Here is a 17751-nt window from a genome sequence, read left to right as displayed (position 1 = left end):
CACCCCTGACCTCAAGGAATTCCAGGATAGGAAAAAAAGCAAGCTCGAGGTAGTTATAGTATGTTGCCGTCAGCATGATACCAAGGGCCACGACCTCAGTGTTCAGGAATTAGAACACACAGAACATTCTTGGCCAGTGACACTTAGGTCTCCGAAGAGTAGTTACAGAGAACCAGATACTAAATGTGCTTTGGAAAATGCAGCTCTTGGAAACACCACAGTTTTTTCCCTCCATGCTTTTTATAAAAACAAAACCAAAAAACTTTGGTAGTCATAATCCTGGAACATCACCACACATGCGAGCCCCCTGAGCGTGTTTTCCGCAGATCCTGCAGCCAGGCTGGCGTACCTGAATATTTCGCAGATCCCTCAGCTGTGATGGCTGCAGGTGTGTCCCGCTCCGATTTCTCCGAGGCAGCTGTTGGGAGTAGCAAACTGTTGGGCATCATCACATCAGGCACAGGCACCTGTGAGAACCGAAGGGGTTTGTGTCACATGGAGCCCAGAAATCAGACTCCATCACGTTTGTCACTGGGCAGTAGCCTATCCCACTTCCCTTCTCCCAAAAGAAAGTGGGGGCATTTTGTGGATCTTACAGGCCAAGGCTATGCCTTCGAATTTTAGATCGATGCCATTGCAATGCTGCATTCCTTTCTTTTTTTAAAAATACGATTTGAAGGTTTTTGTCCGCCTATTTTTTTTATAATGACAATCAGGAAAGTTTGAAACGTAACGTGCCCACAGGAGTCATTTAATTAACTTTACAGATACAGAAGTAAGACAGTAAAGCATGTTACTGAATAAGCTATGCCTCGTATCATATCTTCCTTCTTTCTCCATAAGCAAAAGAGACGACAAATAAATGGGCCTCGGTTGTGATTTCTAGAACACAGTCTGTAAGAGAGCTTTAAGTAGGCAGAAAAAAGTAAATTTCTCAACCAATAATTACAGATTTCGTGTTGATACTTTTAGAGAGATCGTGTCACACCCGCGGCAACAATTGGGCTCCTTACTGTCATAAGCAGCTTCTCCACACAATCCGGAGACACGCTGTGCAAATGCGTCAGATGCAGCTGGAGGTGCATTTTGTTGCTGAGGACGTCCTGGCAGAGGGGACAGCAGATGACGGGCTGCACCGAGTGCTGTGACAGGACATGCATCTGGATACGACTTTGGTCCCTACTATTGTAGTTACAATAAGGACACTGAAAGAACTGGAGAACATGGAATAAACATGGCCGCCGTTAGTGGATGGGCTTGGATGACTTCAGAACATGAGAAGTAACACCGAGAGCTAACTCTACTGCTGATCACAATGTCTACATACGTTTCAACAGCATGAACTCGTTTGGGGCTCTAAAACTATCAGGAGCAATAACAACAACAACAACAACAATAAAAACAGGTTTACACAGCAAAGGGAAAAAACATTTTTACCTGCTCGTGACAGAATTTATTGTCCTCTGTAGGTTTTGATCTTTTGGTTGCAACATCCTCTTCTTTCGCCAGCAGGAGTGGCTGGGGCCCCCCTCCCACACTGACTTTTAGCTCCTTTTCTGGTGTGATTATTCCTGATTCCCAAAAAAGAATAGAATACCTCAATTTTAAAAGACTCACAACATCAAATTCCGAAAAATTGTATGTTTTTCGAACAGCTCTGACTCTAAATCCACTGAATCATAAAAATGACTGGACAAACACTTTTAAATATGCGAATCTCAAAAGGCAAAAAGCACACTTCTTTTTATCTACTAAGTGGGCTTTATAAATATCTTTTAAAATGTACTCCTGTCTCATGTTTAGATAACCCTAGGTGACCTTGAAAGATTCATCCATAACACATGCTCTCTGGTGTCTCAGAATGCCTTTATCACATTAAAGCTAATCTACTCCCATTCACAAATGCTAACTTAGAAAATAGTTACTTTTACTAACGTTTAATTACTTATCTCTTTTCTAAAATTCTTGGACGCTGAACACATTTCAAAAATACCAAGACGAACTGACTAGTTATAATTCAGAAATACAAGTAATATTTTTACGTGGTGAATACAGGATTTTAAAAATTTACTCTACGTTCCATATTTGTCACTGCTTTTTGTGATTTGCACTTTATTTTAGATGTTTCAGCAGTTGGCTGTACACATAACATTATGGTCCAAACCTTAAGAAGACAATTGTTTTATGAGGTTAATCCAAATATTTGGTGTTAAAGACGGTTTAGAATTTTGCCTAGATGAGCAATGTAATGTGCAGGACGTCACACGCGTCAAAGAAAAGAGTGCAATTCTAATTTCCCAATTTAACAGAAAATTCTTTCCAGCATCAATTTTCCCGATAATCTCCTCTGTGAGGCTGGATATTACAGCGACATTGGGTAGGCATGTCACATACATCTCACGACAAACATAAAACCTCATTTACCATCCATTCCAATCTCATCATAGCGCAGCATCATCTGACCTTTTTTCTGCTGTTTATTATGAGTATTTCTAATTTTAACTTTCAATTTTCACCATCTTCCAGTCAATTTGCAACTAAATTATTTCCAGGGTGAGGACACTATCACTGGACAACTGGGTGCAAATACATCTTGAAATGCAATGAAGCTAAACCATTGATTGCTATCAGACCCCGCGTAAATATAGAGTCTAGGCGTAATCTGATTGTATGCTGTGCATGAAGATTTATCTTGATTTTTTTTTCAATCCACATACGGTTCATATAAATGAACAAATTGCACCTTATTGCAGAATAACCCAGTTTTAATTTAAAAATAAGGTCAAGGATGTTATGGAAACAAAGTAAAAATGAACCAAAAAATATGCTCTTTTTCTGTCCTGAATAGAGATGCCTGTTTTCTACCATATAAATAATTTTAGGAACTTCAAATTCAGAAAGAAATTTAAAAGTAAGAGTGACTCTGAGGAGACCAAAATTAAAATAGAATTTTAATGACATGATGACAATAATTTTGTCCCCTTGAGGTTTGTGGTTAGGTACAGAATTAGCGCTATGCCTTCAACAAATTACACTGCTATTGATTTCTAGATTTACCAACACCAGATTTTATTTGAATTAGTACATTTGTCCTGTATATACACATGCCTTGGAGAAATTTAGATTCTTTGTAAATATTTGAAAAAATAATTTATCATATTTGTATTTGAATGAACTTAAATTTGAGATGGACTGAAGAATTTCATTACATTTATTAAGCAATATCCAAGTATTTGATATCCAAAAGATAGTTCAAAACAGGAGTGTGTATCTCATACTTAATTCTAGCATCAAAAAATATGTTTTTTCTTCTCAAAACAAAACATCCTTTGTGCTATTGTCTTAATAGTGTTAAAAATAAACATTTAGGAAGACAATATGCCATTCAGTATTCTGCAAATAAAATTTACTCCCTCCGGTGTCGGACCAAGTTCTATAAAATGATTGTCATTTAAATCAGCAAACGTCTATCAGTTGCTTTTCCCTGTGAAACTGAAAGATTTTTCTTAGAAAGTTCCCATTAGTGAGTAAGAACATGTTCCCTTAAGAGAATAATACTATGTCATATCCCCTTATCATTCTTTTGTGTACATGGTAGAATTAGATGTGACCAAATAATAAGTTGATCCAATTCCCTATGCTATCAAAAACTGTCACACACAAGTTAAATGGCCTTATTTTCATAAGCATATATGTTCTAATGTTGGTACTATAAAGGATCAAAAAACATTGCTTTCGAGGTTTGAAACATTTTACTTAGACTATGTTATAGATTGGTATAAATATTTGGTATAATTAATCCATGTTCTTATTTTTACCCTTATTAATATCTATCAACAATATGCTTGTTTTTTAATTTAGGGACCTTCCACATTACATCAAGGAAGTAAAGAGTTCAATTTTAGGGTCATTATTTCATAGCCACTGCCGTAACTGTTGGCTATAGTAGTCTACCCAATATATGTGTCAACTTCAATATTTTTTGGCTAATTAACTTAGTTAATTAAACCCTGATCTTAATGCAAGCTAGGGGCTTCCTAAAGATCATCTTATTTTAAATTAAAAAGAAGTTATAAATAAGGGCTAGCTCCCCTCCCACCCCACTCAGTTGTAGCTAGGCACCCAGAAACAGATGCCATTGATAAGAAGAAGCAGAGAAAGGTGAGATGCAATAACATAACAAAAACAGGCTCTTGAGGATAAGGCAGGTCATCAGAACTTTTTGCAAAGATGATGTAAGTTACATTTTATGCACTCATGCCTTTCTACTCAACCGGGTGCTATCTCAAGGATTATGGCCTACTCAATAAATTACAGGGCATCAATTCTGGGGTCTTTTTCTGAATTGTCTTGTCCTGGAAATATATTAAATAGCGACCTGTCAATTTTGGAAAGTTTTGATTAAGTTTTGTGGTCACTCACAGTTTATGACTGCAACTTTATTTGAAGTAAACCCTGCTTGTTACCCTAGACAAAATTTTGAAATGAGATCACAATTCATTTTGTGTTATTAAGACCTCCCGATATTCTCAAAAAACAGTGCCATTTTAATGCACTTGAACTAAAAAATGAAATCTAATTACAAATAAGCACTGCCAAATAGATGAGCCAATGATTATCTGTTAGTTATGGGATTATTTAGCTTGCATGAGATTACTAATATAAAAATGACATAATTCATTTCAATTCAGATGCTGCCTACTTAATACTTTCCAATCCCTAAAATATGGAAGGTTGTAAAGTGGTTTATACTCATAATAAGCGAGGAAAATCCAATAACATATGTACTCAAAGCAAATCTGGGGGAAAAACAACAATAAAACAAAAAACTGAGTTATTATCTATCAATCAATGTATCTGATAAAGTTTGAATACTATAAAACTTGAATATAACAGAGGATGTTATTCAACTACAAATAATTCTAAATTATAATTACTGGTACAGTATTCTTTCTAATGAGACTAGAATGAAAGGATAATTTTAATTGCAATAATGAAGGTTAATTTCCATCTTTGCTCATGTTTACTCCCTTATTAAAAAGTGGTCCCCTTAGCCATGGCAGAGACATATTACATTTTCAATGCAAATGTATTAATCTGGATAAACTCTATATTAATTCTTGTACTGCACAGAGCTATAATTTGGATTATAATTAATCTAAAGTGGCACTAGATTTAAATGACAATATAAATGAGGCATTAGGAGGCTTTTCTATTATGAATGAATATTCAACAAATATAACTTGCATATTGCCAAGTCTCATTTTGAAAGCTGCAGTCCTAGAGATTAATGTCAGCAACCCAGCACAACAGCTTACACAAACATAGTCTTCCGAACGTGTGTTAATTCCTTCCTGTCTAAAAAAATTCTGTGTTAAAGGGGGGTCACACTGTTTTCCCATCCAACACTTTAAAAAAGTGGTTAATGTATGAGTTTGCTAGTATTTTTGGACATTTATAACTGACATAAGGAAAAAAACAGTAAAGACATAAGTAGTTATTCAATCGTTAGAAATATTTACAAGGGAAAAAAAATCCACGTGATAATTTTTTCACCTAATCAGATTCAGTTTAGAAAGTGGAAAACTTTGTTACAAAGTTTGTGGTAGTTGTCAGTAACAAGAGCCGTTTTGAAGTCTAGGAGGTTTCAGGGCTAAATATTTGCATCTCACTAATTGCTTTTAGTTGGTGCATAAATCCCATTTTCATTTTTATAGACACACCTGGGGAGGCATTTCTGCAGGAATAAAAAATTGTTTTAAACAATTAACATTACACAATGTTCTGTATTCTCTCAGAAGCTCAAGCCCTGTCTAGATGGTACAATTAGGCACCCAAGAAAGCACAATAACTCATCGGGCCATTAGGGAGTGATTGAGCCCATTATTTATACAGAGTGGTAAACCGTGCTGGTGGAGATACAGCCCCTGCATCTGTGGTATGTTCCAGTAAGACTCCTTCCTCAATGGTAAGACTGGATCCATTTTCAAGAGATTCCCAGAATCCATTCTTTGGAAGGCATCAGATATTTAAAACCAAGCGTAATGTCATATGCCTAGGTATTACATGAGCATTTATTTAATTACCACGAATGTGCTACCTGTGTGTTTTACACTTTCTTTTAAAGAATGGGAGGGACATGCCTTGCAATGTCTTTTGGTATGACTGTGAGAAGGACACCAATGAATGCAGACAGAAGCCTGCCCTCCCTGAAGTCGCCAAACAGCTAACCTTGATGAGGCCCATCCTAGAGAATGAATAAACTGACCACCTTGCGATTTCCAATTATTTTCAAAATGAGGTTTAGATGGCACTACCCTTGACCTTAACTGATCACTAGGTATTTCAAATCCCTTGTCAGTAACCTCAGGAGCCAGTTTACTAATACATAGCTATGGCATCTTTTTTACATTGCTTTAGGCTCCACACCAACCTTAGATCCTCTTTGTTTAAATCAAATTAGGATCATATGTTAGCCACTAGATCCTAGACGCAAATTTACGTGGCGCTTTCTCACTGGACTCCTGAGAGAAACTTAGCATTGAACGATGGGGGGCGGGGCGTAGAGAGGCCCTTCAAATACTTTTTGAAGGGAATGCAACACTTAGATAGGCAGAGACCGAATGACAAATTTGGGATAATTCAGGCTTAAACAAACTTGCACGTAAAAATGATACTTTTGCACAACCCAATGTCTTCATAGTGAAAACAAGCTTCTTTATATGCAGCTGTCACTGGAATTCAAGGAAAAGATAGATGAGCACCTGAAACTAATAGGCTTGAACCCGTTTCCACACTTCTTCTGCTTCAGTGAGTCCAACATAATAAAACTAGGTATAGCGTGCAGCAAAAGTAGCCAATGTAATATTCATTGCGACCATAGATTTCCATCTCATACATACAAAGCATGGATGAAGTCATATATTTGCCAAATCAAACACAGAAAAAGCCTTAGGTATCCACACCAGATGCTGGCCTAGGGTTTGTTTGTGCACAAGTAAATGTCATGACACGAAGGTTTGTTTTCAAAGACAGTAGCTTTCATTACTGGGATTTGTCTATTCTAGAAGATCAAAATTACCCAGCACCTAATCCCTTTTCAATGATATTTCCTCTTTCTTAGGCTGAATCATCTGTAAACTTTTCCACTGGACTTTGTTTGAAATGCCTCAAATAGATGCCCTTAAAAAAGAGCAAATTCCTGAGTGTAAGTTGTAAAAAGGCAAGGAAAAATAACATTTATTTTTAGGGTTACGTGGTTTGGGGGGGTGCATGTGACTGGATGAAAAAAATTCAAGTGATATCTAATCCTGTGCTTATGAAAAATTAATATGCCATCAGCGGGCTCACAAGTATAGCTAAGATTAATGAAAGGCGCTTAAAAAATTACAAGCACACAAACTGATTTGATTAAAAAATAATCTCGCTGGTCGTCCTGTAATATTCTTCAACTTATCCACATCTATTCTGTCAGATGGTTATGATTAAAAATAGGTCAATGGGAGGCTACTGATAGAAATCACATGCAAAATGCACATGCAATGAATAGTAGTGGGAATGTTCAGACAGTTTAAAATGAATAAAAGCTTTTAATAAGTTTTGGTGGGGGTGACGGAAGGGCTGATTGCAAGGCATGGGGTGGAGGAAAGAAAGGTGAAGGATGCTAGCATCTTACCAGAATCTTTATTAGAGTTTTTGCCTTCACTATTGTCTCTCTCACTTGTGTCTTTCTCCTCCTCCTCAGCCACTGCTGCTGGCTTAGCAGCTCCTTCTGCCTCCTCACTTTGTTCTTCTGTTAAGAGAAGGAGAACTGTCAGTAGCATCGAAAACCCCAGAAGGGTGCCCACTAAAATAAATGTGACCAGGGCGCCTGGGTGGCTCAGTTGGTTAAGCGACTGCCTTCGGCTCAGGTCATGATCCTGGAGTCCCGGGATCGAGTCCCACATCGGGCTCCCTGCTCAGCGGGGAGTCTGCTTCTCCCTCTGACCCTCTTCCCTCTCGTGCTCTCTCTTTCTCTCTCTCTCAAATGAATAAATAAAATCTTAAAAAAAAATAAATAAATAAATAAAATAAAATAAAATAAAATAAATGTGACCATTTAAAAACTGTGCTATTTATGAATCATCTGCAGACATTCTACTCTGAAGAGAGAACACAAATTTATTCTCAAGTCTCTGTTAGAACCTGCTGACCGTACCAATGCAAATAGTCATCTCAAGTAACTTCTTTCACATCCATTCAGAAAATGTGCCTGTACTAAATTAAAATAGAAGAAATCATTTCCAGGATGGGTAAGCTAGAAAAGGTTTAAGAATGGGTGTAAGGCAATTCTGTCTTTTTAATAGTAAAACTTCTAAACTACATGGAGCTACTGTTCCACGGACTTGGACAGATGACAGAGCAAACCAAACTCTTAGAAAAAATTCTTAGTGAATTAATGTGAACACGACAGGTTAAATGTAAGACAGGTGCTACTCCTGCCTTCAGTGCCCAGGCCCGAGGGGAATTTTTTGGAATTTGTCTGAGTAGGATCTCAAAACTTCAGTTACACTGGGGGGGGGTGTGTATATGTGTATGTGTGTGTGTGCGCGTGTGTGTGCATGTGTGTGCGTGTGTGTGTCTTCTATAGGGGGAGCTATACAGGGCATAGGACAACATAAGAAGGTATACTTCTTCTATGACAACCCCATCACCCCACACCTCATTCACGGGTTCACACCAGCTAGATTACATGGAAATCCTCATAGTAACTCAACCCTATTTAATTATTCTGTAAATCTTAGCCATGCCGCTGCTGGTGGATTAATCTGTTTATGCAGTTAGCCTCTATGCTGGGTCTGTATAGCACTAATCCGTGAAAGGCCCACTGTTCTCTTTCATCCTGCGATCATTTGTCTCTCACTGTGCTGATGTCACATTTTAATGAATTTTTAGCAATCTGAGTAATGCCAGATAACCAGACTCGCAACTCCCCACAGCATGGCATGCTGTTTTCATTGCAGCACAAAAAATAAAAATCATATTCCCCTGTTCAGGTAGGAATTACATAAATTAGGAGAAGAAGGTAAAATGGGATTTGAAGCACCAGGCTGCTCAATTTCATAAAATCTTTAATGACCATATAAATTAACCCTGGAAAGGCAAAAGGTCATCGACACACATTTGCATACACTCTTCTATTTGCTTTTGATAAGCAGAGCTTTTATGCTGAGAACATGATACAATTAACCCTTCAATAACCATACAAAATGCTGCTACGGACATTTTAAGTGTCAAGCATTAACTGAAAATTACACACTGCATAAAATTTTCATTGCAAATGCTATAGTGATTGAAAGGGGAAATCGTGGCGCTCTCCACACCCCATGTTTTATTAATAACGTTCTGACAGCAGAATGAAATATCCACTGTCATAGGTAGCAGCTGAGCACAAAAAAAAAAAAAAAAAAAAAAAAAAAATTGCTATTTAGTGCCTCACTTGCCAGCCCGGCTCTGCAACTGCGTGAGCAGGATACAACAGAAGGGGGCAGTTCTGGGCTCAATGGGGGAAACAAGAACATTACTTGAAATAAGAGCTTGTTTCAACTGTGAGTCCTCAAAGGGCACCATACAAATCCATTTATTCCATATTTGCACTTTGCCACTGCACAAAAGCGAGCCAAGGTCCGTGGTGGAGGGGGTCAGTCATCTGAGAGCTTTGGGGGAAGCTTCCCTTTCAGGCAAATACCCGTGAAATTTTTACCTTAAGAGGAGAGAATCAACACTTCTTAAGGCTCTAGCCTGCTTTCGCCCCATCAGTGATAATTACTGATCAAACACAGGCTCCCTCGTCCGGGCAGGGGCCAGCCTGGGTGGGGACCATGGCCACTTGGTTTGGGGGGGAGGGGGACAGGAAGGCTGAGGTCATGACTGGATTGGGCCGTTTCACTGCCAAGTCCACCCATGTGACGTGACATCCAGTGTCAAGCCTTCTACCTATGACAGCCCATGGCAATTACTTTTCAACTCATCCTGAGGAAGGGATGCAAGACTTCTTTGAGTAGATTTACTGGACCTTTCCCCCAGGGCTGGAAAATGAAGTGTCAGAGTGCTACTGAGTGTCCTTATCTTGAGGGGACATAAAATTGTAAGGGCTATCGCAACTCACATTAATAAAATATAGTGTGTCAGGAGAAGAACACAAAAATTATGAAGGTACTAAAAGAAAAAAACTACAGTATAATCTGGGTCTCATCAGACAGTTTTTGCAGGGTCTTCCTCATTTTGCAGGATGTGTTTTAAGTGTGAGAGAAATTCCCAGACATGTTCTTCTATACATCACTGTGGTGTCTGACCTCAGCCTGACCCTGGCAACAGTTTGAGAAATCTGAATGTGAACAAAGACTCTGTGTCAGCAGCAGGGAAAGATTGTGGGGTAGACTCTCCCCATCAACTTAATCGCAAACAGCAGTTCTGAGGCCATAACTTTGCTTGGCTCTTCCAAGCCACAACTCATAACCTCTCGAGGTGGATTTGCCCGCATTACCTCTGCTTCTGTGATTTTTTTCCCCTCTCTCTTTTCTGGTTCTTCCTTTGAAGTAGGCAGGCAATTAGCTCTAATGCTCAAGCAATTCAGGCCTGTTTTGTGGTTTGGAAGGCGTAAGCTGTTTATTACAGGTAGGCTCTTTGGAGCCATAGAACTTTGCAAATTTTTAATCATGCAAAAAATAATCAAAGGGTAATGTATAGACACCATAAAGTTTCATAAAAGGCAAAAAAAAAAAGCTCACTTTCATTCTTAAAGAGAGCTTTTAAAAGAAACTTGACGTTCGTGTTATAAAGAGACTTTAGAGTCAAGAGTATTAATGAGGAGAAACAGCTTTCTAGGAAAACTGTAGGTTGGATTTGGGGTTAAAGGAAGGGGTGTCTACATTCTAATTTTGAAATACCACATTTCCTCAACTGTAAAATGCCATAAAATGTAAGGCGCTTTATTGGAAATATATATATATATATAATTAAGGTATTAATAGGTAATGTTAATGTATTAAAGGAATGCCTTAAAACTAAGGAAAATTCCATAAAATTCCATTCCATAAAATTGCAAAATAAAGACACTAAGGTACATAAAATTCCAAAATAAAGATGCTAAAGCAGTTTTCATTTTCATCAATAGGTTTCTTCACTATTATATATAATAATAACATTTCATTATACTGTTGTATTCACAGTATATATATATTTTTAATTATGCTTTTGCTTTATGGACTATAAAAAATACAGTATTCATATGCTAAACTTTATGACATGAATGTACTTAAGCTTAAAATGTGCATTAGGGTCCTGTAGGACTTCCCAATTTTCAAATAAATGATAATACATTTTTATTTTTAAATGTTTCAAAATACTAGGAAGAAGACAAAATACTACTCTTGCAGTCTCACATTATACAGGTGTGTTACAAGAACTTCCCCTAGCATTTTTATCAGGCCTCTCATAATGATCTTATAAGTTACTCTACACATACACATAAACTATATTTTAAAGAAAGAAAGGTTTTTGAGTGACTAGCTTAGAATACTTCCATTGGAATAATAAAAAAATAATTGGAAAATCACTATTAATTTATTCTATAAAATTATACAATTTCTAAGCAAATCTACTTCAGTAATGGCCCTCTGATCGAAGCTCCAGCCAACTGTGCTTGGTTCCCGTTGCTTTATTTTACAATTGTGTTTGGAAACCCTCTGAGTTGTCTAAGGAAAACACTGCATACTTTTTAAGCCCATGGAGTAATCATGTAAAGAGGAAACAGCATAATAACTTCAACATTTCATATATTAGTTTTAATTTTAGATACTGAGCCTCTATTCTAGACACCTGGCTTAGAAGAATTCTTTCCTGAACTCCTCCATTGTCTCTCTGTACAGACCCACCCCATCCAAATCTATCCTCCATTTGATCTACTTAACATTTGACTTTCCTACTTAAAATCTTAAGAGCGATACCCATCAACTACAAAGAAAAAGCTCAACCTCCTGTACACGGCAAGAATACCTTCAAGATACCTGGTCCCTGTCTACCACCCCAGTCTCATCTTTCTTCCCTCCCTACCCAGCATGTAATTTCAACAACAGTCTTCTCAAACTTTAGGGCATCAGAATCATGTGGAAGACTTGTTACAATACAAATTGCTGGGCTCCACCTGGAGAGCTGCTGATTCAGTAGGTTTAGGGTGCAGCCTGAGAATTCACATCTCTTAAGGTCCCAGGTGATGCTGTACTTCTGGTCCCAGGGCCATACTGTGTGAACCACTGTCCCAGAAACACGTAACCATTATTAATGCCCTCCTCCTCCAAGATATACCATTATATTTCCTTGTCTTATCTAGAACAATTTTTTTTTTGCCACTGTATAACCCCCACTTTTCCTTCAAGCCAAGCTTGGGAAGTATCAGTTTCATCATCCATAAAAATGGGGTTAGTAACACCTACCTCATAGGTTTGTTATAAGATAAATGAAGAAAAATCAGTCAGCACAGAGCCTAACACAAATAACACAAGTACTAAAAAATGCTAGCTATATTATTACTAGTATCATTAATTACTTCTTTCTCCAAAAACTCTTCCCTGAATGTTGAACAAAGATTAATGTTGCTGGGTACATTTTTTTAAAATTTTTAATTAATTAATTAATTGCTTTTATTTTCTTATGTATTGATGTCAAAAAACTTATCCTAGTGTGTGAAAATTATCTGTGTATAGCCTACTTCCCCTGATAGGTACACCTTTACAGAAAACAGTAATTATCTTGTTTATTTCTGTGCCAGAAGCACCTGGAACAGTGCCTGGAATATAGAAGACAGGCAAGACTCATTAGTTGGAACACTAAATTTAATTTAGGAAGCAAAATTGTGAGAAGAAAAGGAGTCCAGAAGCTATCCCATTCTATTCCCCTTTAATAAAACTTTTTAAAAGTACTCGTTTGTTTGGTTTGATTTTGGTCTGGTTTGGGTAGTTTGGTTTGTTTGTTTGCATTTTCTCTTTCTCTACTAAATCACCTTCATTATTCAACTCTTTCCAGTCTGGCTTCCAGTCAATTGCTCTTCTCAAAGTCACCAACGACTTCCATGATGGGAAATCCAGTGGACACTTTTTCCATCTGCATATTACTTAACCTTGCTCAACAAAAGTTACTATGCCCTTCTCCTTGAAAAAAGGTCTCTCTCTTGAATTTTACTGCATCACACTATTGTGATTTTTATCCTACGTCTCTGAAAGTTCCCTCTTTTTCCCCTTTGCTGAAGCCTCCTCCATTTAAAATCTAAATATCAGAGTGTCTCCAGCATTGGTCTGAAGCCCTATTCTCTTCTCTATCTACAAAGGGAGTTTAACTTGAGGAAAAATAATAATCTGCCTAGATGATAGCATCCAGATCCATCACTTTAAAATTTTATATCTCCATTTAGATATCTAGAAAGCATATCAAACTTAATATGCCCAAATTAGAACTTCTGGTTCCCCCTCAACACAACTCACTCTGTTTGCCACCAATCTCCCCCATCTCCCTCAACTCCCCCATCTCAGTTAGTGGTACCACCATCGACCAAAAGCAAGAGTCCTCCTTGACTCTTCTCTTTCTCTCTCATATGAATACAATCTATCAGCAAGTTCTATTATGTCAAATTCCAAAAATATTTAGTACAAACTAAATCTATCTATTTCTTTACATCTCCATTGCCAGTACACTTAATCTCTTACCTGGATTTTGAAATGGTCTAATAACTAGGTAAGCCTTGCCCTTACTTTCCAACAATTTATGCTGCACATCCTATAGAATCAAGCTAGTCTCCGGCTTGATATACCCTGCCGTATTTCCTATTTCACTTAGAATCATATAACAACTTCTTACTCTGGTTGAAATTACCAGGCCTTTGTCTACCTTTCTGACTGCACCTTATGCTACTCACCTACTCATTCACTAACCTCTCTCTGGAGACATTAGCCTTCTTTCTCTTCCAAGAACATCACCAACTTCTTTCCAACTCTAGCTGGAAGGCATTTCTCCAGATTCGTGTAATTGGCTCCTTCTCATTAGTTAGGACTCAGCTGACCTGTCACTTCCTCAGAGAACTTCTCAGACCACTGCTTCTAAAAATGCTCAATACCTGTAACATGGGCGGGATTCTCAGACTTTAGTGGGAATCACATCACCTGGAGGGCTTGTTAACTACAGATTGCCAGGCCCCATCCTCAGTATTTCTGATTCTGTAAATGTAGGATGGGCACCAGGAATGTGCGTTCTTACAATTCCCAGGTTGTGCTGATGCTGCTTGTATGGCAACCACACTTTGAGAAGCTCTGCTCTAGCACATTATCTCTTTTACTTCCTCCATTATATTCACAGCAATCTGAATAGAACTTCTTTATTTGTATAGAAATATTGTCTGAAAAAACGACAGAAGTCATCTGTCTTATTCATGACTTACGCCCAACAGTCCCTGGCACTAATATTTTGGGTAAAATTGAGGATTCCCAGTTTTCTTACTTAGGATAACTACGTTTATAGCAGGATGGCATCAGTTAAGATGGAGAAGGAGAAGAAATGGTCTTGCAAAAGTGAGAAAGTCCACTTGGAATTTGTTATATTGGACTTCCTTATAGAATATCTCTGTGAAAATGTCCAGAAGGCATGACAGTATCTCAATATAAAGCTTCTCAGAGACCTAGGTGAAGGTGTAGATCTCAGTGCCCTTGTTTACGAAACAATAAATAAATGTATTGGCAGGGAGTGTTTTCTTTTTTGTTTGATATTTTTGTCATAGTCTTGATATCCGGCCTATTACCCCCAAACTGATCATTAATGAAATCCTCTGATTGGGCTGTAGGTGAGGGAAGAGAACTGGTTAAATATGCTCTCCAGTTTCGTAGGGGAAAAACAACATATAAAATGAAAAAGTGTTCATGAGAATGCATAGGTGAAGGTGAACTTAACTTTAAAGAATTTTTAAAGAGAGAAGTTCTGACTTTATACTGGAGGAATGTTTTCACTTGCAGAACATATTTCAATTCCCCATTATGAATGCAAAGGACTTTTTATAATCTTTTTTTTTGGTCATATTATATAGCATAATTGTAGAAATCTGAAAATTGGGATCGAGCCAGGAATAAATGAGGTGCACTGTGGCAACAAGGGTGAATTTCCTCTTAAATTGTCTGAATATAATGCAGCTCAGAAAGCATTGCTGCCATTTTTTTTTTAAATACACACACACAAACACACAGAGCACAGGGACTAGTAAATGTGTTGATATAAGTATACAAAGTCCAATCAACTCATTAATTACCCCAAAATAACTCCACCAACTAGGTTGTTTGATTTGGGGGAAAATAATATCTGGGTTTTTTTTTTTAAGATTTTATTTATTTATTTGAGAGAGAGAATGAGAGAGAGAGCATGAGAGGGGGGAGGGTCAGAGGGAGAAGCAGACTCCCTGCTGAGCAGGGAGCCTGATGCGGGACTCGATCCTGAGACTCCAGGATCATGACCTGAGCCGAAGGCAGTCACCCAACCAACTGAGCCACCCAGGCGCCCCAATATCTGGCTTTTTGACTTCTACTTTGTAACAAACTGACCACTTAGGTGAAACCTCATAGTGTATAAATGTAGATGTGAGAAATTATCCTGCAGAAGTTGCTTGTTCTTTCAGATGTTAACTTACATATGGATCCAAATATAGCATATATGTCATTTTATATTTAATTTTGCTTTTAACCTATTTGTATAAGAGATCTGATCAGATCTCATTAGAGAAGTTCTAGAGATACATTTATTACATAAATTATGAGAGTAACAAATGTAACTCACTTAGAACAAACAAGATTTTGAAAAGGATTAAGACCAATTACCTGAGGTTCCTCTCAACTGCTGCTCCGTAAGATCCTCCTCACAGGTCCTGGCTCCCAAAGAGGCAGTTTCTGCAGAGGACATTAGAGGGAAAAGTAATGAACACACCACGTCCAGCTCTGCAGTCACAGTATCACAAGAACCCCAAATCTGACTTTCAAAGAAATAAGCACCAGCTGGAGCTCAGGTGAGACTCCAGCACACCTTACATCCCCAGTGAACAGTGGTTAGCAAAATGAGTCCAGGGCGTAGTAAGCTTAGATCACATTCTCGGTCAACAGCACGCAACAAATACAACAATACAGGCAAAATATGGGAGCACGAAGACTCATTTGATTTTTACATCCTGGATATTTGGCCAGGCCTACATTATAAGAGTATGTGTTATAATGACAAAGGCACATTGCAAAAATCATGAGCGTACTTTCACTTCTCTGTCACAATAGCAGAAAGGAAAAAAAGAAAAAAGAAAAAAAACACTTCAATATTTGATAGCTGATGTGAGCGACCAAAGCAAAAAAAACAAGGACCTGAGGAACCTTGAAGGGTATGTCCAAGCTGTCAGTAAATTCACATCTTTATTCTCATCTTTTATTTGAGTTCCAGAGCAGAAGCGCCAACAATGTCCTGGTTTGCTAAACTCAACCCCAAGCACAAATCATTATTTTCATCTATCTCCATTCTTCCATTGTGTTCCCTGTTGCGAGGGAATCCATGAAAAATGACTGGACCTCAGAAATCACCCTCAACATCTCATTCTTTCTCCACACCGAGTCATCCCATGCTGTTGATGGGATGGCAATGTCTCTTGTCAGGTGTGCTTCTCTATGTCTCTGCCATCTTCTCTTTACTGACAATTTCCACAGCCTCCACAACAATCTTCCTACCTTGAATTCCTTGTCTCATCAGTCTAATCTCTCATAAAATGGCAAGAACTTTTTTTCCAGAAGACAGAATTGCCGGAGCACCACTCATGACTCCATCAGTTTCTAGGTAAGGGACCTTAGGTACATAATTTAACCTTTCTAAGCCTCAATTCCCTCCTTGGTGATACGCAGATATAATTGTATAAATAATCAACAATTATAGGAGAAAAAAATACAAATAAAGGTACAACATAATCTAGTCTTCAAAGTGAGAAAAGGCTGGATTGTGTTGAGAGGTTGAAAAGATCATCACACAATTCTTACACCGCCAAAGAGACTCACATTTACCTAATATTTCTGGGCACCAGCATCTCTAGTTGATTCTGAAGGCTTTAATTAAACAAATAATTAACCTTGAAACTAGAAGTGCACACCAAGGCACTATTATTGCATTTACTGATTGTTTTTCCTGCTATGTACAACACCTCTGGCCTCTGGTGGTAATTTATTTAAAAAGAATGATAATAAACCCTCAGTGTCTTAGCCCCAACAACAACAAAAAACATCATGGGTTGTTTTTGTTTTTTGTTTTTTAATAACCAAAACTTAAATTAGTCTTGAAAAAAAGAATTCATCCTTAGTTCTTGCTTATAAATCCAAATAACTTTCAAATTGATCACAGTACTGATATTCATCCAATATGTCATTCAAGAAACCCACCTTCTTCCTCTTGACAACCTCTGGATCTTTGCTTCGACCAGTGTTGTTCCTTTTACTTTGTGAATGTCTTTTTGTTCTTCTCCTGTTAAACTCCTCTTCTTCCCTCAAAACCTAAAGCAAGTGCCACCTCCTCTCTGCTGCCATAACAATTAGCTTATAAATATGTTTCAGCACTTCCGATCTATTATGATAATTTTTTACATGGTTCGTGCATATTTCCCCAATAAATTATGAGTTCCTCAAGAACTTTTCATCTTCACAGATTCTTAACCAAGAACAA

At 37.7% G+C, this 17751-nt stretch overlaps 1 protein-coding gene across 1 annotated transcript in view; it reads right to left on the bottom strand.

Annotated features, from left to right (window-relative positions):
• Window positions 1-17751, bottom strand: part of ZFHX4 (zinc finger homeobox 4) — a 180782-nt gene that overhangs the window by 17647 nt on the left and 145384 nt on the right. Inside the window, exons 6-10 of the mRNA XM_025871466.2 lie at window positions 15888-15956; window positions 7676-7792; window positions 1438-1571; window positions 1014-1214; window positions 350-467 (exon numbers count right to left, since the gene is read on the bottom strand). Coding sequence (XP_025727251.2) covers window positions 350-467; window positions 1014-1214; window positions 1438-1571; window positions 7676-7792; window positions 15888-15956 — 639 coding nt within the window. The remainder of the gene's footprint in view (window positions 1-349; window positions 468-1013; window positions 1215-1437; window positions 1572-7675; window positions 7793-15887; window positions 15957-17751) is intronic.

The sequence above is a fragment of the Callorhinus ursinus genome, unplaced genomic scaffold (assembly GCF_003265705.2).
Source record: "Callorhinus ursinus isolate GAN/ISIS: 27379988/994484 unplaced genomic scaffold, GSC_fseal_2.0 scaffold5, whole genome shotgun sequence".
Lineage (NCBI taxonomy): Eukaryota > Metazoa > Chordata > Mammalia > Carnivora > Otariidae > Callorhinus > Callorhinus ursinus.
Note: the sequence above shows the minus strand (reverse complement) of the source record. Positions and strands in the feature narration are given on the sequence as shown.